This window comes from Fundulus heteroclitus, chromosome 24 (assembly GCF_011125445.2).
Source record: "Fundulus heteroclitus isolate FHET01 chromosome 24, MU-UCD_Fhet_4.1, whole genome shotgun sequence".
Classification (NCBI taxonomy): domain Eukaryota; kingdom Metazoa; phylum Chordata; class Actinopteri; order Cyprinodontiformes; family Fundulidae; genus Fundulus; species Fundulus heteroclitus.
The window spans coordinates 5,960,312-5,982,980 of NC_046384.1; the positions used below are offsets into that span (position 1 = coordinate 5,960,312).

General features: G+C 39.8%; 1 protein-coding gene and 1 non-coding gene across 3 annotated transcripts; both read right to left on the minus strand.

Moving 5' to 3' along the window:
• Positions 1-3,531: 3,531 nt before the first annotated feature.
• On the minus strand, positions 3,532-22,382 carry LOC105917011. Of its 2 annotated transcripts, none has more exons than XR_004927977.1 (3): positions 22,342-22,382; positions 21,338-21,523; positions 3,532-3,570 (listed from the first exon to the last, which is right to left on the minus strand). It is a non-coding gene; the product is annotated as an uncharacterized LOC105917011 (transcript). The 2 variants fall into 2 exon arrangements; XR_004927976.1 differs by lacking the exon at positions 3,532-3,570 and adding an exon at positions 12,395-12,435.
• On the minus strand, positions 9,837-12,259 carry LOC118557739 (gastrula zinc finger protein XlCGF8.2DB-like). The gene has a single exon (XM_036128020.1). The coding sequence runs from the start codon at positions 12,125-12,127 to the stop codon at positions 11,093-11,095; it is 1,035 nt and encodes a 344-aa protein (XP_035983913.1). The 5' UTR covers positions 12,128-12,259; the 3' UTR covers positions 9,837-11,092.
• Positions 22,383-22,669: the final 287 nt, after the last annotated feature.

Sequence of the window (22,669 nt, forward strand, 5' to 3'; positions counted from 1 at the left end):
GTGTGTGTTTAAAGCACATTTTCCAATAAATGTTTTGCCACAGTCTTTGCAGTTAAGCTTCACTCCTGTCTGGACTTTCCTTTGTGAATCCACATTTTTCTTCTCTGTAGAACATTTCTTATATCCAGAGTCTGACAAATGCTTCAGCTCAGAGAGAGGGTGCTCTACATCACTATCCTCTTCATCTTTCTCAGTGTCTTCAGTCTTTAAATAAATGGAAGCATCTCCATTAACTTCTATCCTGGCGGATTCTTCTCCACCATTCTTTTCTGGAAGCTCTCTGCCTTTAATTTGGTCTGGATAAAGCTGTGAGAGCAGCAGAGACTGTTCATCATCCAGACTCTTTATGGGAGGAGCAGCGACTGGAAACCTGATTGTATTAATCACCTCCTTCCCATTTAGCTGCTCTCCTGGCAGACTGATGTAGACTTCCTTCTGTTCCTCCTTTATGTGGGGGGGCTTTGGGTCATGCAGGTCAGCATGTGGTTCTTCTTTAACAATCAGCTTCTGCTGAACATCTGCAGAAAACATTGAAACACATTATGCATATTAGAAAGTATTTTGATCTCAGCCTGAACTGAGGCATATTTTAATCAAGATTCAATTCTTAATACTACTACTACTACTATCTAACTACTTTTTCGTATTGTTTATTTTGCATTAAAACACATAATAAAACAACAGAAAACTTCAGCATACATGATTGTTACAGTTTTCCCCATAAAGTCAGTTCTTTGTAGAGCTACCCTTTTTAACCTTAAAAGTGCTAAAGACACAATGTTGTACTTTTCTGCCACATTTAGTAAACCAAAATGTTTAAACTTCAAAACCTCACTTATCTATTTACAGGTGCACCCGCATAACATCGTTTTGATCAAAAACCTTGGCCATTTATGCAAATTTGAAGGTCTCTAGCGTCATTCAGCAACTGAGGAAGGGGACACCTCCCGCAACCCAGCAGACTACTACCGCCAGGTTTACCCCATTTTTTAAGGTAAACCCTGGAAAGATTTAACTCCCTCTTACACTGAGGAAACAAGAAGGGTGGGGTGAGCAGACACTAATGCACCTGTGGACAGGTAGGCAATGAGTGGTTGGAATAACAGTGGTGTACTGAAGAAAATGATGGAAGCCAGGCAGCTTTGAGGTCCTCAATCTCCTTTTTCTTTGGTTTCTCCAAAAATAATTAAAAGTGCAAGTGCAAAAAAATAAAGTGCACAAAATCATAGCGGCAACGGTTTCCTGGCAGCAGCAGAACATCTCAATTAATGAACTGGAAGGCTTTTAAGCCGGGCATACACTGTACAAATTTTTCAGTCGTGGTACTTATATACATCTCAAACTGTGCGACGGAACCGCAGGGTTTAAAAGTTCACCGCTCACGATCTGTGTACGGCGCAACGCTCGGACGCGACCGGAATGCTCATACTGTACGTCCGAACGTAGACAGAAGAAGAAGAAGACGAAGACGACGACGAAGAAGAAGAAGACGGAAGTGTCTATGGCTACTGTAAACATTACCGGAGAGAAACGCGCTGCTTTGGCAATATGTGCAATTTTGTGTGCAGAAAGCCCTAAAAAGAAAAGGCCAATCACCCCCCTGTACGATCAAGCTGAAATTCCGTCCGATTCAAAAAATGCTCGCACGACTGAAGAATCGGCCCGAAAAGGGTAAAAACTCGTACAGTGTACGCAGGGCTTTAAAGGGTTCAAACCAAGCTATGTAAAACAAAACCACCAGGGATGTGCAATGACATTAGCTGTATCAAAACCAATGTAAAACTCATCCATTAATTCACTGTGAGTGAATTAAACGCTTAGTTAACGTTGACGAGCAGCCACAGAACTATGGCGACAGCGAGCTTTTCAGGCAGTGGAAAGATGTCGAACAAAATGCGGTAATTTGCAAAACATGCCGTAACACCATTGCCACAAAAGGTAGCAATAGCACAAATTAGTTTCACCTAAAAAGTCATCCAGTGCAAAACGGAGAGTCTTGTAAACTCCGCGTGTCAACCCCCCCCCCCCCCCCCCCCACATACACACACCCCGAAGGAAACTTTAATTAAACTAGCCATAAAACTGTTGAAACTGGCGTCTTCTTTTGCTAAATCCCATATAACAGAAAAAATGTTTGTTTAAAATTTCCCAGCACCTAAAGAGCAACGGAAATATTTTTGAATTTTTGAGCTCATGACTTTCTTATATTTTTTAGCGCTAAGGTCGAAGCACTGAGAACTCAGATGACGCATCTGTTCAACGAGCTGCTTTGTCTCCTGGTGTTGATCAAGGGTTCTTGGACTTCAAGGCTATCTATGTGGCTGAATTAACTAAAATTGTGGCTCTTTACCTGACCTGTCCTTTGGACCCTCTACCAGCCTAGGCGATAATGTCCCTTTTCTAGTAGCACCAACTTAGGGTGTGTTGCTTTGGTACGCTGCACATTTTAGGCCTTCCCACTAGTAATGGATCAGTAGAACCGTTACAATGTCCAGCGCCTGATTCTCTGGGGTTCCAACCGCAGCTAGTCGACTTGTAGGCGTCTCTTCAGAAGGCTGTCCGTCTCTGATTGGCTAACGGGGGGAGTTACATTTTGCGTAACAACAGCGACTCCAGAACTAGAATCAGACCCACCATATATTTAAAAAAAACACAACCACCGCAGCAGATACCGAGTAAACTAATAGACGTTGAACACAGATGGAAGCTCTCGAATCAACAGTGTGGCCCAGCGTGGAGGTGGACTCGTTTTTGTTTCATGGAGGATGAGAAAATTCAGACGGTCCACAAAGAAATTAGAAGGCATTAATGGAACTCCGTACTGAAGGCAGCCAGAAAGTAGCACAACAACTACTATACGGGACTCGGGAGCCGACAGTCAAGCAATGGCAGGGAGAGAGGCCACGACTCGGCCACTGCGGTGCTGGAAACCTGAATGACTCAATGTTTATTTCACTCTAAAAATCATCTGTTAAGTTACTGGTCATTGTTGCCGGTGAGCTAATGTTTGTGTGAACAAAAGCTAATCAGAAGCCAGGTTCTGGAGAAGCTAAAGGCTAGTCAGCCCCTCATGCTAGCTCTGTTCATAGTTCCCCTCCTTGTCCCTGTTGAACCGCACTGAAGGTTTTAGTTTTCTGCTCAGTTGTTTTATTCCAGAACCTTTTCATCTGTCCCACCTGGCGCAGATTAAAGCATTAAGACGCACACAGGACAAAACTCTTCTGCATGAGAAAACTGGTTCAACAACTTTTCAGATGGCACATAGATTTTGATTAATACAGATTTAATCATCACTGGTTTAGTCTGATCGAAAGCAGTAAATCCAGCAAGTTTTGGCTTTTAGATGCAACACAGGAAACATAAACAAACTAAAAACCTCCTTACTGTTGATAGGAGCATCAGTTAATGGAAACCTGGTATCAGTCTCCTCCTTCACAAGGAGCTGCTCTCCTTCCTGATGGACCCCGGGTTCCTCCTGTTCCTCCTTTATGTGGAGGAGCTCTGACTCCTGCTCCTCCTCCTCAGGACTCTGTTCTTCAGGAGCCTCTTCTTTAACATCTGCAGCCAACACTGAAACACATTACATGAATTATGAACAACTGGATCTTGACAATGTTACAACGATGGGAAATATTCAATTTAGAGAAAAAGATTTGATCAGCAGTGTAGAGAAAACTGAACCTCAGGAACTGACAGTTTCAACCTAAAAATAATCACTGGTATCTTTAGTGTCATTCTGTTGTGGAAATTCAAATCAATTATTCTGTTGAAAGAACATTTAACAACTTTTAAATTCTCTGTTATTAGATTTATTTTAAAAAAACATTAGTAGGTTTTTAGCCAGTTAAGTTATTAGAGCCACTGTGGAAGGTCCAAAGTGTCCCTTGCGGCTCCGAAGCCACAGTTTGCAGACCCCTGCCAGAACTGGTTGGACAAGGAGAGACGCAGCCAAGGTGATAATAGACCCTTTTCACATGACGTCACTCAACTTCCGTTTTGAAGCGGAGCAGGGTATCTTTACTTCCGGCTACATGCTTTTACATAGAAAATTCGGGAGGTGAAGAGGTGTTTCACTGATGATCAGCGCGATTTCATAAGGTAAGACTGAGACCACAATGTGTCGCATTGACTATCTTTATTTTCCTTAGTATTGGTAGCGATCATTGCTGTTATATAGATGCTTTGATCGGGACAGTAACATGAAGATCAAAGCTAACATGCAGCAGCTTGTTAGCTTACCTTACCAAACTTTTACCCATCAGTAATCAGCGTGATTTCATTAGGTAAGACTGAGAGCACAATATTAAACGTGTCTTATTGACTATCTTTATTTTCCTTAGTATTGGTAGCGATCATTGCTGTTATAAAGATGCTTTGATTGGGACAGTAACATGAAGATCAAAGCTAACATGGAGCAGCTTGTTAGCTTACTTTACCTGTCATTAATCTCATGTAGATGTTATAAAATGATTACTGTAGCTTTGCTATTATAGAAATAAATCTTGTTCACTGAGTGAAAAAAGAGACATTTATCTGCTACATTGTTCCCTTTACTTGATTATGGTGACGTGTTATATATATAATTGCAGTCACTGAATTAAAAAGATCTTATTCCATTTGAATCTTTTTGTTCATTCCTAAAAAAAATTACCGTGGGTCTATTGGACAGTACTTCTGTTTCTGAATTTTCTGTGTATTATAATGAATTTTCTTCATAATATTATTTGCACTTATATTAATGCACTTTTTTTTAGTTTTTGTGCAAAATACTGTATATTTTAAGTAGAAGCCTGAAATTGTTTTATTATACTGTATTAGTAATGACATGTGCTGCTGACCTCTTAGTCAGATCAACCTTTAAAAAAAGAGATCTTAATCTCAATGGGAGTTTATCTGGTTAAATAAAGGTTTTAAAAAGTATTATAATTAATCTATTTTTTTCTCCCCTTGTGTCCATCTCTCAGCAGCATCATATCCACCAAGCATGGCACAATCACAGAGAAACCGCTACTGCAGTGTCCCACAGTGTTCGAACAACAAAAAAAACTTTCCATATCTCAGTTTTCACGACTTCCCGGCTGATGCTGAGACTGGAGCCCGTTGGGTGACGGCAATAAGAAGAGACGAGGGGCCAAATTTTAAAATCCTTCGCAGCAGCACTTACGTCTGCAGTCAGCACTTCTCTTCCGAGGACACCTATGTTTCTGCAAGTGGTCTTTAACAAATTAAACTCCATCTTTCTTTCTTAAAGATAATTGAGTTATAAGTTTATTTAGCTATTCCCAAGATAATTTCAGTGGCTCACCACGTAAAATTTTATTAGAGCTGTCAAAATCAATCTGTTAATGAAAGGAAATTAATCTGAGAAATTAATTAATTTCTGCACATACAAATGGTTTTTAAAAATACTCACCTGTACACTGTGATCGCACACTGTCTCTTTCTCCTGCATTGTTTACATTTCAATTGTTTACTGTTAAATCACTGCTGTAATTTACTGTAATTCTCAAGCTGTATGCAAACGGAATTTCGTTCTGTACGCACTCTGTGCATACATAATGACAAATAAAGTTGTCTAAATCTAATTTGTCTATGGATGAACCCAGAACCACACACAAGGGACTTAAAATGAAAGTCTTTATTGAAGGTTTGATGGGATGGAGGGTGATGTAACCAGTGAGGTAGAACTGCACGGGAACAGGGTGATGGTGTTGGCAGGAGCTGACGGCCCGGAGAGAGACTTCTTGGAACCAGGAACCCACCAGAGCTCGGCAGCAGGCTCTTCTGTAAGGCAGAGGGGAACTGGAGTAAGGCAGCAGGATAAACAGGACAGGTAAAAGGTAAAATGGACAGAGCTGCTATGAAGTATCTATGTAATAAATAACTAAAATATATGAAGTGGGATGTCTGAAGTTTTTTTAAATCCATGTTTTTTTGGTCAGTTCCTGAAAAATAACAGTATAGGACACAAGGGGTTTGCCCCGACAGCAGCATAATCCATAAATACTATGGTGAACTGATTATTAGTGCATGCAGTGTGCTTGCAACATTATTGACAGCGTCTTTCTCAGTCTATGATGTCCTAAACTATCACAGTTTTAACAGGAATGGGCAGAATTATTTTATTAATTGAGGCTCCAGATCTACTGACGAGACTGAGAAACACACTGAACCCACCGAGGAATTTTTGAGGGATACTGCAAAAGTCTGCAACCTCAGTAAAATACTACACAAAAAAAAAAAAAACGGGAGGGAATGAGGCTCCTCATTTTTATTCATATAGCTGTGACCAAGTGGCCAACAGCATTGACACTGTATGAAAAGGCTCAACATTATACATCAACTATATCCCTGGTGTGACTCATTGACTAAAAGCTGTGAAACAGAATAGCTGATATATCTGATATAGCGTAGCGTATAAGCTAGCGTAGCAATATAATGGAGAAATAGAAAACTAATAAATGACAAAAGTCCTGTTGGTAGCATAGCTACCATTATCCTAGCATCTATGCTAACAACAGAGCTAAGAAGACAAAGCTCTTACCTTCATAATCGAAAAGGTACTGCTCCACAAAGAACTTGTCATCTTTGTCGAGTCTGGAGGCTGGTGTGGCCGAAAGCTTTTGTACCAGTCTGTGCACGTCTCCCAAACGAAATTTGGGTAGATTGGTGAGGGACTGTGTGAATTCCCTATGTAAAAACACTGCTCGCGGAGAAAGCGGAAGTAAAGATACCCTGCTTCACCGCAGAACGGAAGTTGCATGACGTCACTGTGAAAAGGGTCTATTGGCAACTCTGGAGGAGATGCAGAGATCAGCTGCTCAGGTGGAACAATCTGACTGCAGGACAAGTTTTCTGGTGTGCCTCCAATACTAAGAATTTTATGGGCAAGTGGTGAAAAGAAAGCCAATAGAAAAACATACGACCCCCTTTCTAGACGAGATAAATCAAAAAGCGTAGTTCGGAGGAACTTTCCCAGGTAAACAGGCAAGAAAAATTTTAAGCTGAACGATGCTACATGCTAAGCTAGCATTAGCACCTCTATGCTACATGCTATACTAGCATTAGCCCCTCCTATGCAGAGCTGCAGGTTTAGCCAGTTTTCTGGGGGAAACCCTGCAACGAGTTCTGATGAAGAGGAGGAATCCATCAGCTGCTGAAAACGGCTCCTAAACTTTAGCTCCATCCACACAGTTAGCATGAAGAAGGAAATCTACAAACCTGATGGGTGCAGCAGAACTCTGGACTGGAAAACATCCCCCATCATTGGTGTCTCCTCTGCTGCGTCCTGCCGCTCTTTGAGCTCCTGCTTCCCTCCAGTTTCTCCGCTGTGCCTCCAGCTGCTGGACTTCTTTCCAGACTTCATCACCTGCAGCAGCAGCTGCTCTCTTTCAGATTCACCAACAAAACAACAAAGAACCAGGAGGGATCTACGTCACCGAGTGTTTGGGAAGAGGGGTGTCACCGTGGACAAGTGTAAAGAGTAGACCCCGCATTGACTGTCGCGGCACATAAATTACGGCCGCCATCTTGGGGCGGTCATCCTGACAACAGCACAAGGACAACAGAGGCGAATTCCACAGTCTTCTCAGGATTTCTCATCAACTTCACAGGAAAACGACACACAATCATGTCGTGTGGTTGCTTTATTTTTAGTCCTTTATTTAAAAAAAACCCAAATAAAATAAAAATCGGCATGAGAATCAAAGTCTTCAATGAGTCATGTTCACTTTAACCTGACGGATATCAGTCATCAAAAACAGTTTTCCAACACATATTGCTTATTTGTAATTCAGTATTATTAATACAAAATGATAGAAGTTCATTCTGCTGGACAAGAAAATGGCTTCCCGAAATAATGGGAGTGTAGCGTATTACTGTGGTAAAACATGGATTCTACAATACAAAATACTGGATTAGTGATCGTTCTTGTGGTTAATTTCTGATTTTTAGTATCTGTTAAAGTACTTTATCTCTATCAAAGTTTCACTAGCGTGTGAGAACATATTCCCTCTTTTTTAAATAAGAGAAAAAGATGTTTTAGTACCATCAATAGAGAAGCTTACCAACATGACATCAGCGGAATAGCATGTTACCACTTGGGTGTTATATGATACATTTTGGCCAAGACTATCTAAAGTCAGCAGACTGACCCCAGGATATAACTGACCCGTTTTCTGTTATCAGTCCCCTTTGTCCAAGCCTAAGAATGTCCCTTTTCTGACGTCCACAATTTCTGTGACCTTGGGTACAGTTTCTGTTATGTGCGGAGGACCTTGGATCCTCTTTTTACCAGATCACACAGATAAGTTTGTAAGAATTTTCCAGAGGGACTGCTGCAAATTGAATATAGTTTATTGAATACACAAGTTCCTATGAACAAAGATAATTTTATTTAATTGTACAAAAATTACCACATTAAGAGTAGGAGTCTATGCTGGACCTGGAAGCCTTGTAACTGAGAGACATAGTTAAAACCCAATTAAGTAAATTAGACTGTTTGGGGGAGTAACAATAAGGAAAACACAAATACAACTAAATACACTTTGTTGTCCCCAACAAAAACACACTCGCTCCACATACCCTAGTGAATACAACGAAGAAAAGAAAAACTCCCCTTCCACTAGTCTCCTCAAACTAGATAAAACCAGCAGTGTTGGGCACGTTACTTTGAAAAAGTAATTAGTTATTGTTACTAGTTACTTCTCCCAAAAAGTAACTGATTTACTGAGTTACTCCACTATAAAAGTAACTAGTTACCAGTAAAAGTAACTATTGTGTTACTTCTTCGTTTCTCTCCCCCATACCCCCTTCATTATAGCAGCCACATTGTTTATTTTTTACAAAAACCGAACAGAGAATAGAACAAAGAACACACATAAAGCCAAGGCATACCTTATTAAAATACATTTATTAAGCACAAAATACATACATATGCAAATCAAATAAATGATTAAAAAAACCTGAAGAATATTGTAAATCAAATACGTTTCTATACGCCTATACGTCCATGTGTTTATAGCTGGGGTTTTTTTAATGTACTTTAAGAAATGGTTTATATATTTTTATTTCCCTAACCACGACTGGGAAACATTTTTGCTATAAAAATAAATAAATATACAATGTATTTTTTATGTATTTCTGTTGTTTAATTTTTAGAAGCAATATGGATGCAAATACAAAGATATACAAAAAGGAACCCCCGCCTCGAAAAAATACAAAAAAATAAATCAGTAAGAAAAATGAAATATTGCCTATGGGAACGCGCAAATGAGCTGATGGAACGGATCTATGGCAAGCCGTAAAGGCCAATAATCGTCCGTACAATAACGCGCAGTTCCAACCCGTATTTTACGCGAGCGCGCGTTTTTCACCTCACCGTGCGTTCTGGCTGGAAATGCGCGGTGACGTAAAAAACGCGCGCTCGCGTAAAATACGTGTGGTGGCGTTAACGTTTGGTGGCGTTTTTTGCATATTATATCATCAGGTTGTCTTTTATGTGCTCAGCCACTACATTTAAAGGTGTTTTACCCAATAAGAACACTGCAGCACCAGACACAACCAGGAGATCCCTGATCGTTGGGGAAAGGCAGAAAGAAGATGCACCTTCCTTTCTGATCCTGTCTAAATCCTGCTTAGTTCAATAATAAAGTCTGATATTACATAAAACTCAATCTGCTTGTTCTCCCTACTTATGCCCTTGGTGCAGAAGATACATGAAATCTTTAACAAATGTTATTATTAATTCTGAAAATATTATCATGTGAATATAAATACAAAGCATACAGAAAATGCAGCTTTATTAAGTGACCTGCTTTATTTTATTTAGCTTTTAATTTCTTTTCAACATTTAGTTCTACTACTTGGCTTGTGCTTTGGTAGTTTCATGTTTAAAATGACAAAAGAAATATTAAAAAGCCTATGGTCTTCAAGTTGTACTTACTCTCATATGACAGCAGATGGCAGTGAAAGCCCAAATTCATGAGATTAAATGTTTGAAGTCAATTTTTAAACGTCTGTCTACCACTTTTTTGTGATTTGAATCATCAGTGGCTGGTCTAAACATATTAAATTTCCAAGAATTCAAAGTGAGCATGAAACTATACCATTTTCCAGGGAATAAACAGTATTATGTGACGCTATGCTTCATTTTTTTGTCTGTATGTACTGTTTTATTATCTTTGTGTCTTTCTTTAAATGCCTCAGTACTACTGTTTGTATTATAACCTAATTTTACAGACTGTAAGCTAGTCTAACAAAGTTCCAGAAGCCAGAATCCTGATCTCCACTACAATAAAACAGTTCATAAACAAGTTAATGAATGCTATGTTTATGATGTTTAAAATGGATATAAAGGAGGCAGAACTGAAATTCTCATTGAAACCACCAGAAACAAAATAAAGTTATTTGGACAAATTGAAACATTGAAACTATAATTTCATCATCCAAATAAAGTGTTTAAATTAAGCATACAAGTGTAATTAAGGTGTAATCTGGACAAAAATGGCCTCAAGGAAGTGTTCGATAGGTGAGGAGCAGCAGAGTTGTGTTGGAAGAACACAAGAGGGAAGATCTTGATGACCTGGGGTGTGTGAAGGATTAGGGAACCAAATATTTGAGCTAGTGCTTACTCCTTGTCAACTTGTAAAACTTAAACTAGTTGGAAATTGTATTTTTTTAATATCAGCAAGCCATACCGTATTTGGTGTGATAATTTAATTCAGGATTCTGGCTTATGACCATCTGAGCTGATTTGAGAAACAACTGTGGATGTTTTAAAGGCATACCTAAAACACTGTGGCACCACCTGAAAACGCCTAATTATAGCTCCTACCTCCTGTTGCTTGACCTTTCATGGGGTGAAGTCAACAGTCAACAGCAGTCAACAGCAACACCAAGAACACTATCATGGGAAGAACAGGTGCTTTGAGGCGCAGTTCCACTTGCCCGCCCATTTTGGCCCGCCCTACTCTGCTCCTCCACTTATCCATATTTATGACCAAGTGATGTAATATGTGAAAGGGTAAATGGTACTACTTTCAAATCCCACTACCTAGGGGAGTGGGCCTAGTGGTTAAGTTTGAGTTAATATTCACAGCATAGCTATCTCCCCTTCTGTATGGATTCTCATATGAGAGTTTAAATGTGCTTTACGGCTAAATCTTCGTCCACATAGATCACAACAGAAAGGTTTCTCGCCTGTATGGATAATCACGTGCGTGTTTAACTGTGATTTTTGGCAAAACTTCTTTCCACATATATCACAAAAGAAAGGTTTCTGTCCTGTATGAATTCTCATGTGTGCGTTGAAGTTTCCTCTTTCGAAAAATCTTTGCCCACATAGATCACAACAGAAATGCTTCTGTCCTGTATGGATTCTCATATGTGCGTTTAAATTTGATTTAAAGCTAAAGCTCTGTCCACATAGATCACAACAGAAAGGTCTCTTTCCTGTATGGACTCTCATGTGTGTGTTTAAATTTGCTGTTCGGCTAAATCTCTTTCCACACATATTACAACAGAAAGGCTTCTGTCCTGTATGGATTCTCATGTGTGAATTTAAATTAGTTTTTTGGCTAAACCTTTGTCCACATAGATCACAACAGAAAGGCTTCTGTCCTGTATGGATTCTCATGTGTGTGCTTAAATTTGATTTATAGCGAAATCTTTGTGCACATACATCACAAGAGAAAGGCGTCTGTCCTGTATGGGATCTCATGTGTGTGTTTAAATTTGATTTATAGCGAAATTTTTGCTCACATAGATCACAACAGAAAGGCTTCTGCCCTGTATGGATTCTCATGTGCGTGTTTAAATGGGCTTTTTGGCTAAATTTTTGTCCACATAGATCGCAACAGAAAGGCTTCTCTCCTGTGTGGATTCTCATATGTGTGTCTAAAACACATTTTCCTATAAATGTTTTGCCACAGTCTTTGCAGTCAAGCTTCACTCCTGTCTGGACTTTCCTCCGTGACTCTACATTTTTCTTTTCTGTAGAACATTTCTGATATCCAGAGTCTGAGAGATGTTTCAGCTTAGAGAGAGGGTTCTCTACATCACTGTCCTCTTCATCCTTCTCAATGTCTTCAGTCTTCAAAGAAATGGAAGCATCTCCATGATCTTGCATTCTGATAGATTTTTCATCATCATTCTCTTTTGAAAGCTCTCTGTCTTTAATTTGGTCTGGATAAAGCTGTGAGAGCAGCAGAGACTGTTCATCATCCAGACTCTTTAAGGGAGGAGCAGAAACTGGAAACCTGATGGGATTTATCACATCTTTTCCACTGAGCTGCTCTCCTGGCAGACTGATGTAGACTTCCTTCTGTTCCTCCTTTATGTGGGGGGGCTTTGGGTCATGCAGGTCGGCAGGAGGTCTGTGGTCTAAAGAAGTTTCTTCTTTAACAATCAGCTTCTGCTGAACATCTGCAGGAAACACTGAAGCACATTATGCACATTAGAAAGTATTTTGATCTCAGCCTGAACTGAGACACATTTTAATCAAGATATATTTAGATAATTTAGTAAGATTTAATTGTTTAACTACTTTTTTCGTATTGTTTATTTTGCATTAAAACATAGAATAAAACAACAGAGGGGAGGGGAGGGAGCAGGGGGAGAGTTCTGAGCAGTCTCAGCCATAACAATCCAGGGGTTACATTGATAAGGGAAGGCAGAATCCAAATACTTTATTTGTTTATGAGGCAAGCTGCTCTGACTTTCCTGTCAGCTTTAAGTTTTTGCTGGCTCCAAATAGCGAATCCAATATTTCAAATTGTTGGGCTTTTCTGCGTTACACTTGCAAAATTTTATCCCATCTGCCCTTGAGTTCAACCACCAAAGCCAGTCTGCGTACCAGCACAGCCAGCTTTCGGCTCTGCTCCTTCACCTTCCAGGTCTATCCGTTCAACGCCTTGGTGAGCGCGTCATTTGCAGCCGGTAGACTGATCAAGGCCAAATGGCTACCAACATCTGCTGTATTTGCTGATACATCAAAAATCCACCAGATCCAATACGTAGAAATCCAAGTATCCTAAATCCAAACATGCAAACGTTTCAAACGTTCCTTGAATGACAAAGTCGAAAGACTCACCGTTTTCCATCCAAGAATATAGGGTGCACCCCACAAAATGAGTCAGATCGGTACACGACGGGTCCCCCCTTTCGTTGCCTACCCGTCGAAAAAAAATTATCAATATTTCCAGCATTTTTACCTTACATGTCGACTGCAGTTAGTTACAGTCATGAATAACATGGCTGTTTTATGTTATTTTGCTATTTTTTGAGAGCTGCAGGTAATAATATATGGTCCCGTGATCAGACAGTTTAGCTTCCCTCATTCGTCCCCAGCTTTTGCAGCCCAATAGAAGCGTCACTTTACTGTTGGCTGGATTATCTAAAAAGCGTTTTATGAAGTGGTAAAATCATTTATACCTTTAGAATACAACTAATGTTTTACAATGGTGTTGCTTTATGGTATTTTGCTACTTTTGGAGAGCTGTAGGTAATGTACCGTAGGGCTGGACGATAATTCAATAACAATATATATCAATCGATAAACGTGTGGCGCGATAGGGAAAAAAAAGGGTCGATAAAAATTTGATAGAGACAGTTTTCCTTCCTTCCTTTCAGCCTATCATATTAGTTGATGCTACAGTCACTACTTCCTCTCAACCAATTGAATGAAAAACACAGAAATATGTGAAAAATCATCCAACAAACAGCAAGTTTAAATAAGTGGGTTTTGAGATGTGATCTTAAGTTCAGTAACAAGTCTGAGATCCTGATGGTTTGGGGCAGTGAGTTCCAAAGGGTGGGTGCAGCAGCAGCGAAGGCTCGGCCCCTTAAAGGAGAAATCCGGTCAAAATCAGAATTCAAACTGCTGAATGTACTTTCAATATAAAATTATTACATACTGTTTCATAAATGATAAGCTTTTTTAATTAAGAGTAATTTTCATTTGAAGGTCCTTTTATGGGAGCCGCCATCTTGGTGTAGAACAGTACTGCCACCTCCCAAATTGTGACGTCAGGTTGCGGGATTGACTGTAGTGCAAGTCCCAATGCCCTATCTGTCCCCTTGTAAATAAATATCCATTTTCATGTCTATCTTTGTTTAACCCCTTAAACAAAGATAGACATGGTATTAAGCATAGGGCTGGACGATAATTCAATAATAATATATTGATCGATAGACGTGTGGCGCGATAGGAAAAAATAGGGTCGATAAAAGTTCGACAAAGAGTTTTCCTTCCTTCCTCTCAGCCTATCATATTAGTTGATGCTACAGTCACTACTTCCTCTCGATTAATCGTAATCACAGACCCAGGCACGCAGTCACAAAGGGCCGCCCTCACAAACCACAACACACAGCACATGAATATGTTGCAGCAAGGAGCGGTGGAGGAAACGGTCCCAAAACGGGGTTTTACTAGTTCGCCAGTATGACAGAAATAAACCACAGTGATTTGTAAAACTTGCAAGGAACGGGTAAAAAAAAAGTCTGGTAACGCAACCAACTTGTTTCATCACGTAAGCTGCTCAGCCACTCACACCTGCAGCCCCGTGAGCAGTTTCAGCCGCTCTGCGTCTTCGTAGGAATCTTCTGGAACTTCTTCCAAAACAAAGCAGGTATAGCAGCTAAACCGGGCTCCCTTCTTTGTGATAAAATGACAAAGCGTCCAAGCGGCATAAGGACACAACGCATGCAGTAACGTGCTTCATAGTGATGATGCTGCTGTTGTCTGCAGTTTCAAAACCTGGCTTCAAACAATTACTCGCCACTCTTGATCTGCGATATAAAGTTTTTCTCTAACAGTGCTCCCTAAATTGTGCAACTAGTGCAGAGAATCAGTGCAAAATGAGCTGCAGTCTGGGTCTTCCCACGCCACAACCTCGGACCTCAGCCCTGCGTCAGCCTCTCAATTATGAAACCTGAGAAGTAACTAGTGTACTATTCCCACCTAAATGGCCTATTTTATTTATTCATTTGGTATATTTATTTTGGTCATTTTACTGGTCACTTTAGTTTATTATTTGTCATTATTTAATAACATAACTCAGGTCTCTTAAGTTATTTTTCTTAAAAATTCTGTTATGGTTAGAAAAGTTGGTTAAATAAAGATTTAATTGGAATTCTGTGTTTGTGTTCTTTATTACAATTAAATCATTTAGCAATATCATAAAATGTCCAGGCAGAGCTGCACATAAAATATGGTTTTAAATATTTTCAATAATTATCAATATCGATCAATATGCATTTTTTTTATGGATAAGCTTTTTTTCTATATTGTCCAGCCCTAATGTACCTTGTTGTGATTAGCTTCACCCGTCCTCCCTCCTCCCACTCCAGCTGCACAATTACTTTTATTACTGTAAGCTGGATGGTCTAAAAAGCCTTAGATGAAGTGTTTGTATCGTTTACACTTTCGCAAAACAACTGCTGTTTTATACCAGTGTTGTTCTGGATTATTTTGCTATTTTTCGAGTAGTAAGAAATAAATTGTCTCGTAATCAGAACGTTCAGTTACTGTCCCTCTCTCCCTGTTTCTGTAGACCAAAGGAAGATTTACCTGTACTGTATGTTGGATGATCTAAAAGCATTTTATGAAGCGGTTACATTATTTACACTTTACCAATACACTGCTGCAAATACACTTATTTTGTTATTTTTGCTGTTTTTTTGGAGAACAGTAGGAAATAATGTATCATCTCATAATCTGGAAACGTGTCAGTGAACTAACCTATCTCTAAGTTATTACAGCTATGAGGAAGCAGGACCATCTGAAACAGAAAGGACCGTGCATCCAACCACTTCATTTGAGATCTCTTCTTCAAGGTGAGAAGTCTATTCTCTATACCATTGTGGTCACAAAATAAATGTCATTACACGATTACCATTGTGTTCTTACACTTATAAATCAGTGTCAGATGAAACTTTAGCTTTAGCCTGTGATTTAGATAAGCACAGTCAAATCTAATCTTTAAAAGATGTCTTTGTTTCCCCAGGGAACACAGTGCAGCAGAAGATGAGAAGTATCGGCCACCTGCTCATCGGCTATGGACTAAGCCCCATGAAGCACACCGATGGCTCTGCCCCAAGATAAAAGAGCAATTCAATCAGGCCAATCACCCGGTGTGCGATTCAAGCTAGACCACCACCTACTGATGGCAGCAATGACGTGTGGCACTTTCCAGGTGAACCAGACACTGAGACATGGATACCTAAATTTTTTTTGTGAAAGTTTTTGCTCATTTGTTTATACGGTCTTTACGTATAGCTTTTTATTGCACATATTCACACATTTTATTTATAGCTAATTATTGAATAGTTTTTCACATTGTTAGTTTCTCATGTTTATTAGTTTTTTTATTGAAGTATTTTTTAAATAAATTGAAGTATTTGAGACAAAAGTATTTCTCCTGGCTTGGAAAGTCACCGCAGCAGATACCGAGTAAACTAATAGACGTTGAACACAGATGGAAGCTCTCGAATCAACAGTGTGGCCCAGCACGGAGGTGGATGTGTTTTTGTTTCATGGAGGATGAGAAAATTCAGACGGTCCACAAAGAAATTAGAAGGCATTAATGGAACTCCGTACTGAAGGCAGCCAGCAAGTAGCATGACAACTACTATATGGGACTCGGGAGCCGACAGTCAAGCAATGGCAGGGAGAGAGGCCCCGACTCGGCCACTGCGGTGTAGGAAACCTCAATGACTCAATGTTTATTTCACTCTAAAATCATCTGTTATATTACTGGTCGTTGTTGCCGGTGAGCTAATGTTTGTGTGAACAAAAGCTAATCAAAAGCCAGGTTCTGTAGAAGCTAAAGGCTAGTCAGCCCCTCATGCTAGCTCTGTTCATAGTTCCCCTCCTTGTCCCTGTTGCACACCACTGAATGTTTTAGTTTTCTTTGTTGTTCAGTTGTTTTATTCCGGAACCTTTTTCATCTGTCCCACCTGGTGCAGATTAAAGCATTAAGATGCACACCGGACAAAACTGTTCTGCATAAGAAAAGCAGCTAACTGTGGCTCAACAACTTTGCAGATGGCACATAGATTTTGATCAAGACAGATTAAAAGGGATAGTGTCTTTGTGGTTAGAGAATTGTGCTTGTGTCCCGGAGGTTCTGAGTTCAACTGCCACTCTGGGTCCCTGAGCAAGACCCTTAACCCTAGACTGCTACCCGGGCGCTGGACACTGCTCCCCAAGGGTGTTGGGTTAAAATGCAGAAGTGAATTTCTCCATTGTGAGATCAAAAAAGTTAAATAATTTTTTATATATATATATATATATATATATATATATATATATATATATATATATATATATATATATATATATATATATATATATATATATATATATATATAAGGGCTGGGCAACGATTAAAATATTTAATCGCGATTAATCGCACTGATTAATCGCGATTAATCGCGATTAATCGCATTGTATTTACAAACTCCAAGAATGAATTCAAAAGTAGTGTAAAGAGCACTTTTATTTTAATGTTCTGCTGCCATATGAACAAAAGTGTTGTAACATTTGTAGCACTTATCAGTAACACATATTTAGTGTAAAGCTCAACTTAAACATGTAAAACAAAAAATAGCAATAATAATAAATTAAAGCTTATTGCCACTGACAGGGAATTCTCTTTATGGGGAAAAAATCTACCAAAAACAGGCAATTTCTGAGGTAACAGCAGGGAGCAGCATTACCATTTTATGTTCAATACCAAAGTTTAACTTGGCAGTGGTTCCAACTAAATTGTTTCTGTCATATTCCATGCTGGAAGAACTTTAAAACTGAAATGCTTGCTAACTCGATATGCTTGCGTTTATTTGACGTTGACACGCGGTTTTTTGTTGTTGCTTTCTCGCGCGCATATAGTGAATGGCAGGGGGAAAACAGGCAAAAATACATGGATACTTTGAAACGAGAAGCGATTTCACCGACGGCGTCGATGCAGACCCCCCCCGCTCCGCTCCGCACAAAACTTGTTCCGGCCGCCAACTCACCGCCTCGCCTCGCCTAAGCTCGCTCGCGGTACCTGCGGGAAACACCGCCTTCCGCATGTCAGCTGTGTTTTTTTCCGGCCAGCACCTTTCTTCCTCTTTGAATCTGAGGCTGGGCTGACAACGAGGTTATTGGCGCATTATCGCCACCTACTGTTCTGATTCAAACCCCTACACCGCAGCAACAGACCTTCACAAAATAAAAGCATGTGACCAACATGCGTTAACGCGCGTTAAAGAAAATATCGCCGTTAATAGTCTAATGAGTTAACGCGAAATTAACGCGTTAACTTGCCCAGCCCTAATATATATATATATATATATATATATATATATATATATATATATATATATATATATATATATATATATATGTATATATATATATATATATATATATATATATATATATATATATATATATATATATATATATACATACACACACATATATATACACCATATATTATTATTACTGTGAATGCAGTAGGCATTCACAGTTATTGAGATCCTCTTACGCGTTTTTACTGTTTAAAGTTTGATTCGCTTCCCCTCCTACAGTTTTTGTCCGATTTCAACTATTCAAATTTTAAACTATTCAGCTTCTTCTGGAATCGATGGCTATATCTTTTTGTACTTTTAACTTTTCAACTTTTGAAAATACACAATTCAGCTTTTTCTGCAAATTTTCAGCTTTTTTTTCTCCCATAAGAAATGAATGTAATTCACTAAAATTCCGCTCATTTCAGCTGCTTTTTGACAGCTTACTGTTTCAGCCTACTTTCAGCTAGAAACGTCATTCAACTTTTAAAATGTAGTGATATCTTTCAGCTATTATGGTATATTTCAGCTTTTTCATATCTTTTACCATTTTCATACCTCCTTAAAATAATTTTGGCTTTTCAAGAAATTCAGCAAATAATATGCGTTGCTATGGTCGTCAAGGAGGCAGTTATAGAGTGCACACTGTAGAAATTCAACAAATTCTTCTTCTCCGAACAACTTCTTCTTACTCGCTCAATTTTTACCCTATCCACATAAATAAATTATAAATCAAAACGTAGGAATTTTTGTGTGGATTCAGGAAATGTAACCCTCGTTGGTGTAGCATTTACAGTTTTTTCACAAATCACCTTAGACCACCAACAAGTCTAAACCCTCCTCATACATTTCCAATGGAGCGATTGTGAAATATGACACCTGAAAATTCCAAACAACACATGTTTTCAAATCGTCGCTACTCCTAAACCGTTTAATGTACAGGCATCAGACTTTCACACATTCAAGTCCAGACCCTTCTGGCACTCACAAAAAAGGAATTTTGTGAATAACTGTTACGGTTTGGCTGCAGGAACAATTTGTTCGGGAGTAGCGAATGTGCAAAATCCTGAAAACGCTTTGGACCTCCTTCCCCCCAAATGATGCACTTTTTTACACCGTCACCATGCCTACACCGATTTTTGGACAAGCATAAAAATGAACACCATAGTCCTCAAAACCCTGCTGATACTCACGGTGAAAGAATTATTTTGATATCTCTTATAGTTTTTCAGCTAGAGCGATTTGTTAGGGACTATGTTTCGGGGATTTCGCATTTTCCTCAAAATTACCTTTTTTCCAGGATTTTTTGTGCCTAAATTAAAATATTTCCAGCAAAAACCGATAACTTGTCCGGTTCCCCTTTCCGTTACGAAATAAACGCAGAAAAACTTACGTCTCTAACCGTTATCGTTCCGGAGAAACCAAGTGCTGCTCGCGGGGTAAATCGCAGCTGCAACAGGTTCAGAACTCCATGCCCCCAAATTATGCACTTTTTAAATCGTCACTATGCCTACACCGATTTTTGTACAAACATAAAAATAAGCACAGTTGTCCTCCAAAGCCGACTGATACTCGCAGTGAAGGAATTATTTTGATATCTCCTATACTTTTTCAGCTAGAGCGATTTGTTCGGGACCTTTTTAAAGGATTTTTGCATATCCATAAAAATCCCGTTTGTATCATAATTTTTTTTTACACCTTTATTAAAATATTTCCAGCAAAAACCGACAGCTTGTCTTCTTTTCCTATCCGTTACGAAATAAACGCAGAAAAAATTACGTCTCTACCATTTGTTTGAGGCAAAGTATTCCATACTATTCCAATGAGGCAGAGTCTGAGCAAAGTCTCTGCACTTCGGTAGAATGGTCAGCTGCAGGTGTGAGTGAGTTTCCATGACAACGGAACTCTGAGGGCCAGAGGGACAGGCTCCATTGGGATAGAATGGCAACTTTCGACATCCACTGCAGTGGCTGTGATTAATGTAGGAATCTGAAAGTCACTTCCTCTTAACATTTTAAAATTTTCAAGTGATTATCAGCCATGTGTCACTTTTGTGTCACTTTTTGGATTTCACATGCCTTCCTATTGGGCCTCTGACTCCAACTGGACCTGGCAGGATGCCCAGACACGACCCCCCCCCCCCCCCCCCCGCCCCCCGGCCTAAACAGCACCACCCACCTGTGGGAGATGGCACTACACACCATTTTGGTCAAATGTTGAGTTCTGGCCCCAGATTTGGTGAGGCTGAGTTGGTAGAGGAGGCCGATCTCACCCATGAACTTTGGTGACGTTTGGTGACATTAAGTATTGGCACCCTTTTTGAGGCACTTCCCAGTACAGGATTTGGACCAACCTAACAGAGTGCCATCACAGGGGGATACTGAACACAACCATGTTAGCGGCTAACGGTTAGCATGTTGCTAACCGGAAGTAGCCCTAGGAAGCTTGTACAAACGTCTGCTTCACAGAGTCTTTACTTCCTTTAGAGAGAAAGCTCCACAAGAAATTTGGCCTACGTCGCATAAAGCATCTCCAAGCTATGAGGTGTCAAACATCCAATGCTTTTCAATGGGGGGCGAAACCCCTTATACTCCTAGAAATGCAGGCCCACATATAGCTAGAGTATATTCAAGTTTGAAATTCTACTTCTGCTTTGTTAAACGATTCAGTGTTTAGAATGAGTTAGGAGATGTTTGGTGCCATTCCCTTAGTTTTGTTCGTCTTCTAATCATTCAGCTATTGTTCTTTCATGTTCAAATTCTTCAACTTTTTCAACTTCTTCAATGCTTTTCAGCCATTTTTTCTCTTCTTCAAAGAACTTCTGCATCTTTTGCTCAATCATTCAGCTTACTGCATTCACAGTGCATTTTCGCAGGAAATGCAAATTTTTCTAGTTATTATTGTCATCATCACTGGTTGAGTCTGATCGAAAGCAATGAATCCAGTGAGTTTTGGACCGTGTATATCACGGTACACACAAATTAACTAAATAAATCCTTACTGTTGATAGGAGCATCAGTTAATGGAAACTTGGTATCAGTCTCCTCCTTCAAAAGGAGCTTCTCTCCTTCCTGATGGATCCCGGGTTCCTCCTGTTCCTCCTTTATGTGGAGGAGCTCTGACTCCTGCGGCTCCCCCTCAGGAATCTGTTCTTCAGGAGCCTCTACTTTAACATCTGCAGCCAACACTGAAACACATTACATGCTGTATGAACAACTAGATCTTTACAATGTTACAATAATGGTAAAGATTCAATTTAGAGAAAAATATTTGATCAGCAGTGTAGAGAAAACTGAACCTCAGGAACTGACAGTTTCACCCTAAAAATGATCACTGGTATATTTAGTGTCATTCTGTTGTGGAAATTCAATTAAATTATTATGTTAAAACATTTAATAATTTTTAAATTCTGCATCTGTTATTATATATTTTTAAAAACATTAGTAGGTTTTTAGCCAGTTAAGTTATTAGAGCCACTGTGGAAGGTCCAAAGTGTCCCTTGCGGCTCCGAAGCCACAGTTTGCAGAGCCCTGCCAGAACTGGTTGAACAAGGAGAGACGCAGCCAAGGTGATAATGGTAACTCTGGAGGAGAGAAGAGCAGCTGAGGTGGAACAATCTGACTGCAGGACAAGTTTTCTGGTGTGCCTCCAATACTAAGAATTTTATGGGCAAGTGGTGAAAATAAAGCCAATAGAAAAGCATACGACCCTCTTTCTAGACGAGAAAAATAAAAAAAGCGTAGTTCGGAGGAACTTTACCAGGTGACCAGGCAAGAAAATTTTTAAGTTGAACGATGCTACGTGCTAAGATAGCATTAGCACCTCCTATGCTACATGCTAAGCTAGCATTAGCACCTCCTATGCAGAGCTGCAGGCCTAGCCAGTTTTCTGGGGGAAACCCAGCAACGAGTTCTGATGAAGAGGAGGAATCCATCAGCTGCTGAAAACGGCTCCTAAACTTTAGCTCCATCCACACAGTTAGCATGAAGAAGGAAATCTCCAAACCTAATCGATGCAGCAGAACTCTGGGCTGGAAAACATCCCCCATCATTGGTGTCTCCTCTGCTGCGTCCTGCCGCTCTTTGAGCTCCTGCTTCCCTCCAGTTTCTCCGCTGTGCCTCCAGCTGCTGGACTTCTTTCCAGACTTCATCACCTGCAGCAGCTGCTGGACTTCTTTCAGATTCACTCCCGCTTCTGGCCTCACAGCAGAACAAGGAACAAAGTGGAAAACAACCCGGAAGTATCAACGTAGCTGCGTTTTTAGGAAGAGGTCCGCTCTGACTAGTCGCAGGAATTGGGGCCGCCATCTTGAAGTAGTCACCTCTCCTACTCT

Coding starts and splice junctions, on each gene's coding strand:
- LOC118557739 (XM_036128020.1), bottom strand. CDS start 12,127: ATGCAAGATCATGGAGATGCTTCCATTTCTTTGAAGACTGAAGACATT.